Genomic DNA, 13113 nt, shown 5'->3' with positions numbered 1-13113 from the left:
TATTGAATATGAAAAATTATGAAGACCAAAAGAGAAAGTACCCAGAAATAGAGGGCAATCAGCTGACATTATCAAAATCTGTAGAGAGGTCAAGAAAAATAAAGTCTGAGAAAAAGTGATAGTTGGTTGACTGGAGTCACAGCACTCAGGTTGGAAAGCTGGCTTTGTCGTCTACTATTTGTGTGACCATGACCAAGTCACATTACCTCAATGGACCTCAGTTTCCACATCTGTGAAATGGGGAGGTTGGACTTGATGGCTTCTGAAGCCCCTTATGGCTCCAGAGCCACAATACCATTGTCTTAAACACTGTGCTCCTCTCATTGAAATCTAAAATCTCTCTCTTTTTTTTTTACCTGACAGATATTGAGCCTACTTAATAGTCCAACAAATCTCAACCATCCGGTCTTTCTCAGATGGACTGCTTTCTATCCATAGCACCTTAATTAACTCTTTCAATTAGGGATGATAATAGTAATATTGCTCCTTCTCCAACCCCTTTGGTATACACTACATAAATATCAGCTATTATTATTTAATTTTATATATATATATATACACATACACACTTACTTAAAGCATGGGAATCCTAGATCTAGCTGGAAGGAACCTAGGAGGCTAGCTATTCCAAGCCCTTCAATTTATGGATGGTGAACTGAACCACAGCAGAGTCTGTAACTCCAAGTTCAGTGCTCTTACGCTATAGCATTGTTTATATAATTCCACTGGATCCTCATATTCTGATAGTCCCAATGGTGGGGTCAGTTTGACCACTCAGATATCTGCTCTGTTGCTCAAGGTTTCACTTGCCAACCCACAAGTCAGGCCTGCCTTGGCTCCGGCCCCTTCTGAGTTTTGGCCAATATGAAGCACCTGCCTTGATTCATAAACCTGCCCAGGTTAGGGCTTTTTCAGAAATGAGAGCCTGCCCAGGGGTCCTGCTCACATATGTTAGGATTATGTATTTATATCTGCCAGGCAAACAGAAGCTGTTGGCCCACCAGAAGCAAGAGCCATCTGCAAAAAGACATTAGCCCTTCTACAGCTGGCCCAAAGCCCTCTTTTAGAGACACTGGAGACACATAATTGTTCCCTAATCCTTCCTGTAGCCTGAACCCTTCCTCAGGAGGTAGGGCTGCTGATGAGGAAGTCAGTCTATGGTATGGTTCATACCAGGCAGACCCTTCAAAGACTAGCACTGATTACTGATTTATATGAAAGCATAGGCTTTCCTCTTAGGAAACAAAACCCAAGGAAAAGGACACCTCCCCCATGCACAGAAGGGAAAAGCAGGACATGGAGAGTTTGTGAGGCCCAAGCAATAGTACCCTCATTGCACAGATTGGAAATTCAAGGCATGAAGAAATTAGTGTAATTACCTAATAACACACCAGAACACATCCCACATTACCTAATAAGACAGCCAGGATGAGATCACAGAACTTTAGGGGCTCTCTCTTTCCTAGGCTCATAGATCTGGAAGGGACTCCAGAAGTCATAGAGTCCAACAACTTAACTTTACAAATAGGGAAACTGAGGCCCATGGAAGTCTTGATTTGCCCAAGCTAGCAAGGTATCAGAAGCAGAATTTGAACCCAGGTTCTCTGATTGAAGAGGCATCCCTCTCTTTATTGCACCATGCCAAACTTCCTTCAGGATAAAACGCAGAATTCTTAGCCTGCTTTTCAGAACCTTCCAAATTCTGACTCCTATTTACTTTTCCATTCTAATTTGCCATCATCTCCCTTCAGGCACTACATCTTCTGGTCACATTGTCCCATAAGTCATCCTTCCAACTGGAAATTCCACCTCCTACCTTTGTACAATGCACCCACCCACTAACCCACCAAGGCAGAAAGATGGACTGGGAAGAAGAAACAGAGAATGTGGGTTCAAATCCAGACTCTGATACTATCTTGTGGCCTTGAGAAAATCATTTTAATTTCCCAAGGCCTCTTATAAGTGCCCTTATCTGTTGGTTGTCTTCACCCTCTAATGATCCTTCCAGCTCAAAATCTTTGATCCTGTGATCTTATTAATTTCCTGGGTCTCAGTCTCCTCATCTGTAAAGTGAGGGGATCTTAAAATTTTATTTATTTGTTTTTGTTTTCAACATTCACTTTTATAAGATTTAGGATTTTGAGTTCTAAGTTTTCCCTTTTCCCCTTCCCCCTTTCCAAGATGGCATGCAATCTGATATAGGCAAGTACAATCAAATTAAACATATTTCCATATTAGTCATGTTGTGAAAGAAGAATCAGAACAAAGGGGAAAATCCATGAGAAAGACAAGAGAAAGAGGGTGCAGTATGCTTAAATCTGCATTCAGACCCCATAGTTCTTTCTCTGGATGTGGATAGCATTTTCCATCATGAGTCTTTTGGAATTATCTTAGATCATTGCATTACTGAGAAGAGCTAAGTCTATCAAAGTTGGTTATCACACAATTAAAAAAGATTTTATTAAATTTCTACTATTTGGTAAGAACTGAGCTAGGCATTGGAGAGAGATAACAGAGAGAGGAAGAAAAGAAGGAAGAAATAGAAAAAAGAAAAAGAGAAACAAAATAGAAAGAAGAGGAAGAGGCATAGAAGAGAAAAAAAAGAAAGGGAAGAAGGAAAGAGAGAGAAATAGAAAAAGAAAGAAAAATGAAAAGAGAAAGGAAATAAAAGAAAAAAGCAAGAAAAGAGAAAAAAGGAGTAAGGGGGAGGGAGGAAAGAAAAAGGGAGAGATAAATAGAAATAAAGAAAGAAGATAAGAAAATAAAAAGAAAAAGGGAACAAGAAAAGAAGAGGAATAGAGAAAGAGGAAAGAAAAAAGAGAGAAAGAAAATAGAAAAGAAAAAGAAGGAAAGAGAGAGGAAAAATGCATCTTTATCTATCCTTGCCATCTAGGAGTTTACATTCTATGCTTATAACAGCTACTTTTGATAAATACAAGAAATTGAGGGTGCTAGGCCTCAGACTGGGATGGCAACATTTCACTGCAATGAATCTGCATTCATTTGGGGATATCCCAACTTTCCCCATCTCCAGAGGATTCCAGTCACCATGCCTTGGCTGCTCGGAGGTGAAGAAGCTGAGTCCTGCCCCCTCACCAGCTCGGACCTCCCCACTGAGAGCCTGTTCCAGGGCTAGCTCCTACAGCAGCCCTGCCAGATCCTCCCCAGCCTCCAGCCACTCCTCCCCTTCACCGAATCACAGGGGGGCCTCCCCCAGGTACACACGAAGCCGCTCAAGCTCCTCAGGGAAGAGGTCAGTAAATCACTTCTCAAATTCTGACTCTAGCTATTGGGACCCAGAGCTCTTAGGATCCAGAGCAAAGAAATGCTGTCTTCTTTCTTTTGCTTGCTCACTGGAGGATGGGTAGTGGGATCTGGGGGTGGTCAGCTTCACTAGCACAAAGATAATTCCAGTCATTTTCTTGAACCAAAGTAGCAGATCTGAACCTTGGCCACAGCTCAGTCAGAGTCCCCACCAGAGTATCGTTGATTATATGTCTAAAATTAGAAGGAACCTTAGAAGTTGAGTCTTGAGCTTCTAAATCTAGAGCTGGAGGAATCTCAGAGGTCACGGAGTCCATTGGCCCTATTTTACAGATTAGAATGTGATCAGAAAAACCTGAGTTCAAATCACTATTTTTGTCACTTACGAGATGAGAGACTCTATGCAAGTCACTTAATTTGTGTCTAATTCATTTCCTTTAACCGTAAAAGGAGGATAATAATAGCACCTACCTGCCAGGATTGTTGTGAGGTTCAAATGAGATAATAATTATAAATCTCTTTGTAAACCTTAAAGTGTATATTATATTATGTTATGTTATGTTATATGTCATGTCATATTATATTATAGTATAGCATAGCAAATCATAGAAAATCTTGACATCTATTATTTATTATACAATTATACAATATACTATACTACAATATAATTATATTATATATCACATTACATTGTATTACAATGTATCCTATTATATCACATTATATGACTACTATTAAGAGACACAGGCGCCCCCTAGAAGTCAGTGTTGTATTATTGTCTGAAGAGGTCTGGGGTGGGGATGAGGGGGAAACATAGACTTCTTATTATCTTTTTTTTTTTTAAAGGTAGGATTCTATCAGGTAGAAAGGACGGGGTGGGGGTGGAAGTCCAGCAATGGCTGTGATGTCAAAACATGTTTCAATGAAATTCTTTTTTCTTTTTTTTTGTTGGCTTTTAGTAGGGGGGAAGGCAGGGCAAATGGGGTTAAGTGACTTGCCCAAGGTAACACGGCTAGTAAGTGTTAAGTTTCTGAGGCCAGATTTGAACTCAGGTTCTCTCTATTCACTGCACCACCTAGCCAGCCCTGAAATCCTTTTTTTTTTTTTTAACGAGAGGGTGGGGCTAGATGAACTTTGAGGTGCTTTTAAACTCCAAATTGATCGTTCTAATCCTAGAGGATACAAATGATCCCAAGGACATGGAGCAGAAGGAGCCACGTTGATCTCTCTGTCTCTCTCTCTTTCTCTCACACACACACATACACAAATGCACACACAAGCATGTACACACACCCATACAAGCATGTACACACACATACATATACACAAGTTGAAGGTTCAGTGTTCTTTAAAAGCAGCGGAAAACAGATACATAAATGCTAGCATAAAAATTGGAATGGACAGTTGTTCTTTCTGTTGTTTTGCCAAGGGAGATGATGGTGATGATGAAGAAAATATTCCTATTAATAATAAATGGTTAATATATAAGTGATTATTTGAATAACATTAATTATTTCTCTAATTGATTCATAAGAACAGTTGTTTCCATCGTTTTCATTTTAATACTAATCTCTGAGTTAGGGGAACTCTTTGCAGCTGAAGCCCAGCCTTCCTAATTCCAGCACCCCTCCTCCAGCACCACCTCCAAATACTTGTCATTTGGTCCTCACAACCACCCTGAAAGGGCTGCTTTTATTATCATCCTCATTTTACAGACAAGGAAACTGAGGCAAACAGAGGTGAAATCACTTGCCTAGGGTCACATAGCTAGTAAATATCTGAGGTTGCATTGGAACTCAAGTCTTCCTGGGCAAGACACTTAAGTTCTGTTTGCCTCAGTCTCTTCAACTGTTAAGTGGGAATTATAACAGCACATACCTAGGGTTGTTGTGAGATTCAAATGAGATGATGTTTGTAAAGTACTTAGCACAGTGTCTGGAGTGCAGGAGGGGCTATATAAATGCTTATTCCATTCCTTTCCCTTCCTCTTCCCATAAACACATATATACACTGAACGTTATTCTAGGCATTGGGGACACAAGGACAAAAGAAACAATCTCTGCCCTCAAAGACACTGCATTCTACCAGGGGAAACATGTCCTCAGATAAGCAAATACAAAACTCGATACCAAATCAATAAGTCCTTTTTGATGGGGCTCTTCCTTCCTTAAACATGGCATCGGTTTCCTAATGTCACGGTCCCCTTCGAGAATGAAGGACAAAGAACAGCTAGGAGATAAAGCCTCTAGGGGCCTTGACCCACAGCTACCTTTCAGTCATTTCATATATATTCTATACGTCTCTCCCTCATGGGGATGTAAATTCCTTAAGAGTAAGTAAGGACTGTCTTACTTGCTAATGTCCAGCACAGAGCCTGGCGTATATTGGCATTCAATAAATGCTTGGGGATTGAATGGCTGACTCATCTTAGGAGATAACTCTTGAGTTGAACCTTGAAGGGAAGTTGAGATTCCAAGAGTCCTGGATAAGGAGGGAGCATGCTCCAGGTACGGGGAACAGACAGCCTATATTAAAAGAACAGATGAGAGACTGGATGCCGCAGCAAATTTTCCTATAATGTGGATTATGTGAAGGGACATCATGCAATTACATTCTCTCTCCCCATTCTTCCAGGCTGTCACCCATTCTTTCCCCTGTGCCACACCTGGGTTATGCCGCTGACCTTTCCTCGGTGGGCTATGGGAGTTCTGGTTACAGTTCAGCCAGGACCATCAGACAGGCTGTTTCTCCTTATACAGGTCCTACACAAGGTCTCCCAGCTACTCATCCACATCCGGCAAGCTGAGTCCATTAAGCAGAAGCCCCCGGCCCCGACGGAGTCCCAGTTACACTCGGTATAGCCCTAGCAGGTACTTGACTCAAACTTCTCAACATCTGTGACTCTTGAAATGGCTCCAGATGTAAATCTCTCAATGTCCTCTGTTGCTCCCTTGGGGCAGCTAGGTAGCACAGTGAGTAGAATTCTGGGACTGGAATCAGGAAGACCTGAATTCAAATCCAACCTCAAACACTGACTAGCTATGTGATCTGGACAAGTCATTTCACCTGTCTGTCTCAATTTCCTCACTTACGAAGTGGGGACCTCCCAGGGTGTTGTGAGGACCAATGGAGATGATAATTGCAAAGTGCTTAGCACATAGTAAGTGCTATATCAATCAATTAGTAAGCACCTACTGTGTACCAAGTTCCAGGAATGCAAAAAGAAGCAAAAGACAGCCCCTACCTTTAAATACCTTTAAATGTCAGTTATTATTTTTATTCTCATTCTTTCATGAAAAGGCAGAAGGCTCTCATGCACCCGGATTCCTGCTCCCCTGTTCTCGTTCCCCTCCACCCAGTCCTAGACCAAGCCCATATTTTATGAGGACGGCTCATAGTAAGCTAGGGAAATACTGTGTAAAGGTTTTCATTTTCTGAGTCAGGTACCACCCCAAGCCCATAAAAGGCACAATAAATTTGAACAAAAGTAGGTCATTAAAAAACAAAGCAATTTCCCATTTCTAATTTACTTGGAAATGTGTAGGTGCCCAGAGTCAAGGGTACCTTAAACTAATTAGCCCCTAGGGATACCCTCCAGCCCACATGTTCTGTTATCACTGTTGCCTCTCGAAGACCCAGGGGAAAGGAGATAAAAAGTGAAGCCCAGGGAAGCAAGTTTGACTTATCCAAGGTCACACAGTAGCCAAGTCAATGAACCATGGGCATTGTAGACAGTCAATGGCCTGAGGGATGAGGGTCAGTGTCTGAGCATCTGCAGCAACCTTATTTAGCCATAGCCATTTCTCCCATGATTCATCCCTCCCCAACCCCCAGAGACAGAGAACGAGACCACAAATATGGACCCAGTGAAAAGGAAACCCCTCGGGACCGAGAGCGGAGACGTCGGCGGTCTTACTCCCCCATGAGAAAGCGCAGAAGGGATTCCCCCAGCCACCTGGAGGCTCGTCGGATCACAAGGTGAGAGGGGCCTAGGTACTGGGCAGTCCAGGAAGGTGGGCTACCTACCCTCAGCAGATATGGCAGAGTACTTAGCATACTGGACTTGGGATCAGGAAAAACTGGGTTCAAATCCCACATCTGACACTGGCTTCTCCACCTCGGTTTCCTTGTCTGCAAAATGAGGAAAATATTTGAAGTACCAACCTCATTGGACTGTCTTGAGGTTTGCATGGGATAATAGATGTACAGTAGATAGTCAACAAAGATTCGTTAAGTGCTAACATTGTTAAGTGTTAAGTACTAGGCACCGATAATACAAAGAGAGAAAAGGGGAGGAAACACTAGATAAATGTCAGCTATCAGTGTGAGACAGAAGGAATTTGTCTTAATGGCTGTGTACCTCCCTTTCTTTCCTTCTTTCCTCTTTTCATTCCTTCCATTCTCTTTCTTTTCCTTCCTTCTTTCCTTCCTCCCTCCCTTCATTTTCTTTCTCTTCTTCCTTCCTCCATCCCTCTCCTTCTTCTTCCATCCCTCCCCTCCTTCCTCCCTCCATCTTTCTTCCTTCCTTCATCTTTTTCTTTCTTTCTCTCTTTCTTCCTTTTATTCCTTTCTTTCTCTTTCTTTTCCTTCCTCCTTTCCTCCCTCCCTCCCTTAAGTTTCTTTCTTTCTTCCCTTCCTCCATCCCTTCCCTCTTCCCTCCCTTTCCTCTTTTCCTCTTCCCTTCCTCCTTCCCTTAATTTTCCTTCTTTCCTTCCTCCCTTCATATTTTTCTTTCTTTGAAGTAGCTTAAACCAAGAATCACATATGATCCCCACTTTACAAATTAGGATTAGCAGTGACATTCCAATCCAGGGACCCTGACTAACAAAGACATGGCAGCATAAAATAGTAAGAGGCAGGGGAGCTGGGGTTCAGTCACCCGTCTGCCCCTGACTCCTGTTCAGTCAAGTCACCAGCTCTGTGTCCTTAACCATCACCTCTTTCCCCTTCCTGTCTCCATGTCCCTATCTCTCCCTCAGTGCCCGGAAACGTCCAATCCCCTACTACCGACCCAGCCCCTCCTCCTCCAGCAGCCTCAGCAGCTACTCCTCCTGGGACAGCAGCAGCAGTCGCAGCCGCAGTCGAAGTTACTCTCGAAGCAGCAGCAGTGGCCGCAGTCGAAGTAGCAGTGACAGCAGCAGCAGCGACAGTGATGGTGCCAGTGAACCTGGGACCCACAGCCGGAGCTGGAGCCACAGCCGGAGTTATGCCTCTGAGGGCAGCTACGAGAGCACAGGCCGCTAAGGGAGGTCTCCCAGCCGTGGCTTCCAGACTCTGGCCCCTTTCTTGGTACTGACAGAAGTCTTGTGTCCCGGGGAGGCTCTAGGTCCCTCCCCCACCTACCCCAACCCTTCCCTCTACTCCAAGTTGAAGAGAGGACCCACCAGCTCCACTCTCTTCCCCTTTGCAGCCAGCCATGAGTCACACATGCCATGCAGCCATTCTGGACCAGAATCTAGTGGGGGTGGGGAAGAAAACAACCCACCCAAGGCAGAGGGAGCCTTTGTATGATCCAAGGACCACCAGGCCACGGTTCAGATATGGGCTTCATGGGGGCACCAGGGATGCCACTGGACTTACAATACTCCACTTGGTTAAGTCTTTGTTCCATAATTAGGGCACGGCCAATGGACCCCATTGGATGCCATTTTGACTCTTTCCCCTTACATGGTACACATAGACACTCTGACATCATTTTCACCATCCTAACTCCAAGCTGTTATTTTGCAGCTCACCCTAAATCCAGGTTGATAGCAAGAGAGAAAACCAAAGGGCAGCATTACCCTGGGGTGCAGAAGCTTATTGAAGCACACAGCCCCCCAAATTTGCTTTTCCCCACTTAGTGAAGGAATGCTAAGTAGCCACACCATCCCAGTGGGTGCCTCTGGTTATAGGGAATGGGGAGGATGAGATGAGAACCAGAAAAAAACCAATGGGAGCATTTTATTTGGAAGTTGTGGACTGGCAGGGGGGTAGGGAAAGGTAGAAGAGGGAATGGGAAGAGAAACTCAATACTGACCACTGATCCTGTAAAGGCTTCAAGGCCAGCCATATCATCTCAGCATGGAAGGTGGAAGGGAGATCTTGGGAAGGGAGAATCAACTACTTGGCTTGACTATCTCAAGTTCCAACCTGCTTCTGAACTTTGGAAAATACTCACTTCTCTGTGGGAACGATATCATGAAAGATGACAAACCAGGATGAATCTGTCTTTGGCAGACTCCAGTGAGACAGGGAGTGATGGCCTTGACAAAAAAGAGGAAGACGTGACCAATGAGGAAGAGAAGATATTCTCCCATTCCTTATTGTACCTAGTCTTTCTCATATAACCACCATCTCATCAGGCATATGAGCCATCAACTCTGAGGCTCTAATAAGCCACTCAGAAGGAAAAACTTGCCCAGTCTCCTCTAGGCCTTTTGGCAAGACCCCAGTACAACAGGCATTGACATTTCCAACATCAACAGGGTCCTCCAGGCTAGGGGAAGCAAGTGATAAAAGGCCACCTGCATCCAAGCAGCTAGATCCTGAATGACTCACAGAACTTGTGATTCTTTTTCTGAACCCCAAGGACAAGATCTGATTCATGTCCTCCCAGCTGGCACCAACTTCATCTCATCTAGACACCAGCTGGAAATACCTTGGATGCCACTGATCTATGCCATAGTTGATGCCTACCAGTCTGGCCTCTCTTCCCTCAGCATTTGCCCATAACCTCCCTTATTCCCAAATCCCAAACCCCAGACTTCAAGCACTCCAGAGTCATACTCTTGTGATGCCTCTTGGGTCAAGGGTGGTATCAATGCTTCCATTTCTCTGATTAAGTCCCTATTTCCCAAACCCACTCACCTCCAGGGAATTTAGGTTGGCTCAGCCAAAGTTGCTTGGGTCCTGGGTGGGGAAGGCTCCTGAGGAGAACTGGCCAACTCACACCTCGGGCATTTAGCTGTTGGTCACTTTCAGTTGGGGGAAGCCCCATCCTGGTCTAGCCCTAACTCCTGCTCCTTGATGTAACCCAAAGTCTGGTGCCAGGGGAAGCTGTAAACTGATCAGCAAACCACAAATGCCAAGGGGTGAAATCACATGATGGGTGCAAAGAGTGAGAGGAGGAAGTTTTAAATAACAAGGGGGCAGATCAGTTGTCAGGAGTGGGGGAGGGGTGAGAGTTTCACTAGTCAGGGCAACAGGCAGGGAAGTAGGGTGGAGTGGAAGGGGCTGTGAGGATAATCCAGTTTTTATTATTCCTCCCTGGGGAGGCAGGTCAGATACCTTCTCATGGTGTGAAGCATTTTGGCCCCACTATGTTGGTCTTCCATTTACAGCAGCTGAGAACTTTAATTATTCCACCCCCCGCCCCCCAATGCACACACCTTTGGCTGTCAGGCTCTCTGGGACCCTGAGCCCCCAGATGCCAAATATCTGGCCAACCAAAAACCATCAGATAACACATGGGAGAGCCTATTGGTGTTTATGGTCACTAGAGAGAGGGATGAAGAACAAAGTTCAACTGAAGTTTCCTTGAAGTTATGAACACTACTGATTGCTCATGGGGAGAAATATAGGTGAGGGAGAGTGGTGATGTGGTGGGTAGAGATGGCAAGGGGATCAAGAAAGACCTGCCACATACCTTGTCAGATACCTTGGGAGAGTATCTAAGAGGTCTCTCCCCCCCAGTGCCCTGCCCTCACCTGCCTCTGGAGCCCCAGCTTTCCCCTTCAACTTTAACCCAGACCCCCTGCTTCCAAGGTCAAACTAGTTCATCTCCTAGTCCAGCTTCCTAACATCAAACTCATGCCATCACCACCATAGGGAAAAAAAGAGAGAAAAGTTGTGTCCCAGGCACAAGGAGGGACCTTGACAGGGGAGCAAAAGTGGATGTATAGATAACGTGTATATCTACTGCAAGGTCTACCTGACATTCTTTCTTCATGGAGATCTTTGGACAAAAGGCCTTTGAGTGTCATCCAGCCTCCTCTGAGAAGGAAGCAAGCTAACTAAGGAGAATTTATAGCCCAGTCTGTCTCTCTATGAGGACAACACTGGAATTGGTTTGGATCACTTTTCAAGGACTGCTTCAAATCATATTATTCTGTAGAAGCTACTACACCTTGGGGGTTTCTGCTCTGCTGACACTGGAGAAAACCCTACTAATTTATTTATTTATTTATTTATTATCCAAATTTTTTTTTGGAGGCAATCGGTCACCATTTAGCAGTATTTATTTATTTATATGGAGGGACAAGCAGGGGGGTGGTTGGGAGGGCACTTTTAAGTTATTTTTATGTCTAATTTATTCATGTCACTGTGGAAGTCTGAGGGTTTACAAGAAGATTCTCAGGACACCTCAAGGAGCTGGGTTGTAAGCCTTTGGGTCTTACCCTATCCATTGGTGTAACCAAAGCATAGTCTTGGATCCTGTGAAATCTTATGATGAGAGCAGCATGGATAATGGCACTTTGTGGGGGTGGGCAGGAAGGACAATCCTGTTGGTCTTTTCCAACCTGGCAGAAACCATCGAGCTGGGAGACCCATGCAAGCACTCACCTGCTACCTCACTGGGAGGTCCATCTGATCAAATTATTTACTGTGGTTATTGTTCTGGGTGCTGTGGGTGGGGATAGGTCCCTTTGCTCCCTGTGAAGAGCAAAGGAGAATTCCAAAGTTCAATGTCTTATGCTGAATGATCTCTACCCCACAGCAGCCGAATCTATCCAACAGATTCCATTTTGACTCAAGGGGGTCAGTTTCCAAAGCACTTAGTTTATAAGGGACCCAGAAATCAATCACAGGACTGACAACCCAGGAGAGAAAAGAGAACCACCCAGATATTCATTTTTGAGTCAGGTGACTCCAAAGACCAACCCCCCACCCCCAACAGGAATGATGCCCCATGGGCTATTTAGATCTTTTGCCCCACTTTTTCAATGTTTCAATTTCCAGCCTCAGAGACATTTGTCTCTTCTGAGTCAACCCTTTAAATTTGGGTCTATTTCTCAAGGTCATTGTTATTCTTCTCCTATTAGTGTGGCTCTGTTAAACACAAACCTGTTTGAATGCCCTAGTCTTGGTTTGAAAGGATCTTTACAGTATGGGTTAAAAATTTCTGAGTGTTTGTGGGGAGCCATGTTTTTTGTTGGAAATAGAACACTGAGCTACTGCATCTTATATCTATGCGAATAGTTGTGAAATGGAAAGAAGTCAATTGTCACCAAGCATGACTCTGGGGAGGTCAGAAATGGTTCACGGTCTTTGCCCAAAGACCTAACATGTCTCAGCTGAAAATCCTCATGTCTCCCGGGGTACTACTGAGTTTTTCCTTCCTGTTCTCTATCAGTCTTTCTTATTTCCTTCCTCTGTCCCCTAAGTGAAACATAAACCTTATCATGTCAATAAAGAGCCTCAATTAACCAGAACCCAGTTACCTGGGAGTCTCTTTTGCCCAGAATTTCTTTTTTTTTTACTCTTTTTTCAGAATTTCTTCTTAGCATTCTGCTTTTAGGAAAAAGATTGAAGACCACAAAGAAACAAGTGCTATCAAGGTCTTTAAAATTCAACAAAAACTGATATATCCAAAGGTCCTTACACATTCAATTCAATATCCTCCCCCTTCTACATAAGACTCAAGATTATAGAGTAGGAGCTAAAGGAGCTGGTAGAGATCTTCTAGCCCAGTGTTAATTTTGCAGTTGAGGAAGCTAAGACACAGAAAAGTCATAACTGAGCAATCTAAAATCCCACTATAGTAGCAGAAATTGTCCTTGAGCACATCTCTCTGACCCAAAGTCCAATATGTCATGCCTTTGAGGATGGTGACTTTGAAATCCTTCTGACACATCAAAGAAAAATGCA

General features: G+C 44.0%; 1 protein-coding gene across 1 annotated transcript; it reads left to right on the top strand.

Moving 5' to 3' along the window:
• The first annotated feature begins 2987 nt into the window (after window positions 1-2987).
• LOC138156185 (serine/arginine repetitive matrix protein 4-like) lies at window positions 2988-12686 on the top strand. Its single transcript, XM_069081395.1, has 4 exons — window positions 2988-3253; window positions 6024-6134; window positions 7099-7242; window positions 8244-12686. Exons 1-4 carry the CDS (start codon window positions 2988-2990, stop codon window positions 8506-8508), a joined length of 786 nt encoding a protein of 261 aa, XP_068937496.1. The 3' UTR covers window positions 8509-12686.
• Window positions 12687-13113: the final 427 nt, after the last annotated feature.

Source organism: Petaurus breviceps, unplaced genomic scaffold (assembly GCF_028583685.1).
Source record: "Petaurus breviceps papuanus isolate PSGF00001 unplaced genomic scaffold, PetGlider_PUasm1.0 99, whole genome shotgun sequence".
NCBI classification, from domain to species: domain Eukaryota; kingdom Metazoa; phylum Chordata; class Mammalia; order Diprotodontia; family Petauridae; genus Petaurus; species Petaurus breviceps.
The sequence above is the reverse complement of the archived record's forward strand: the minus strand, read 5'-3'. Positions and strand labels throughout refer to the sequence as shown.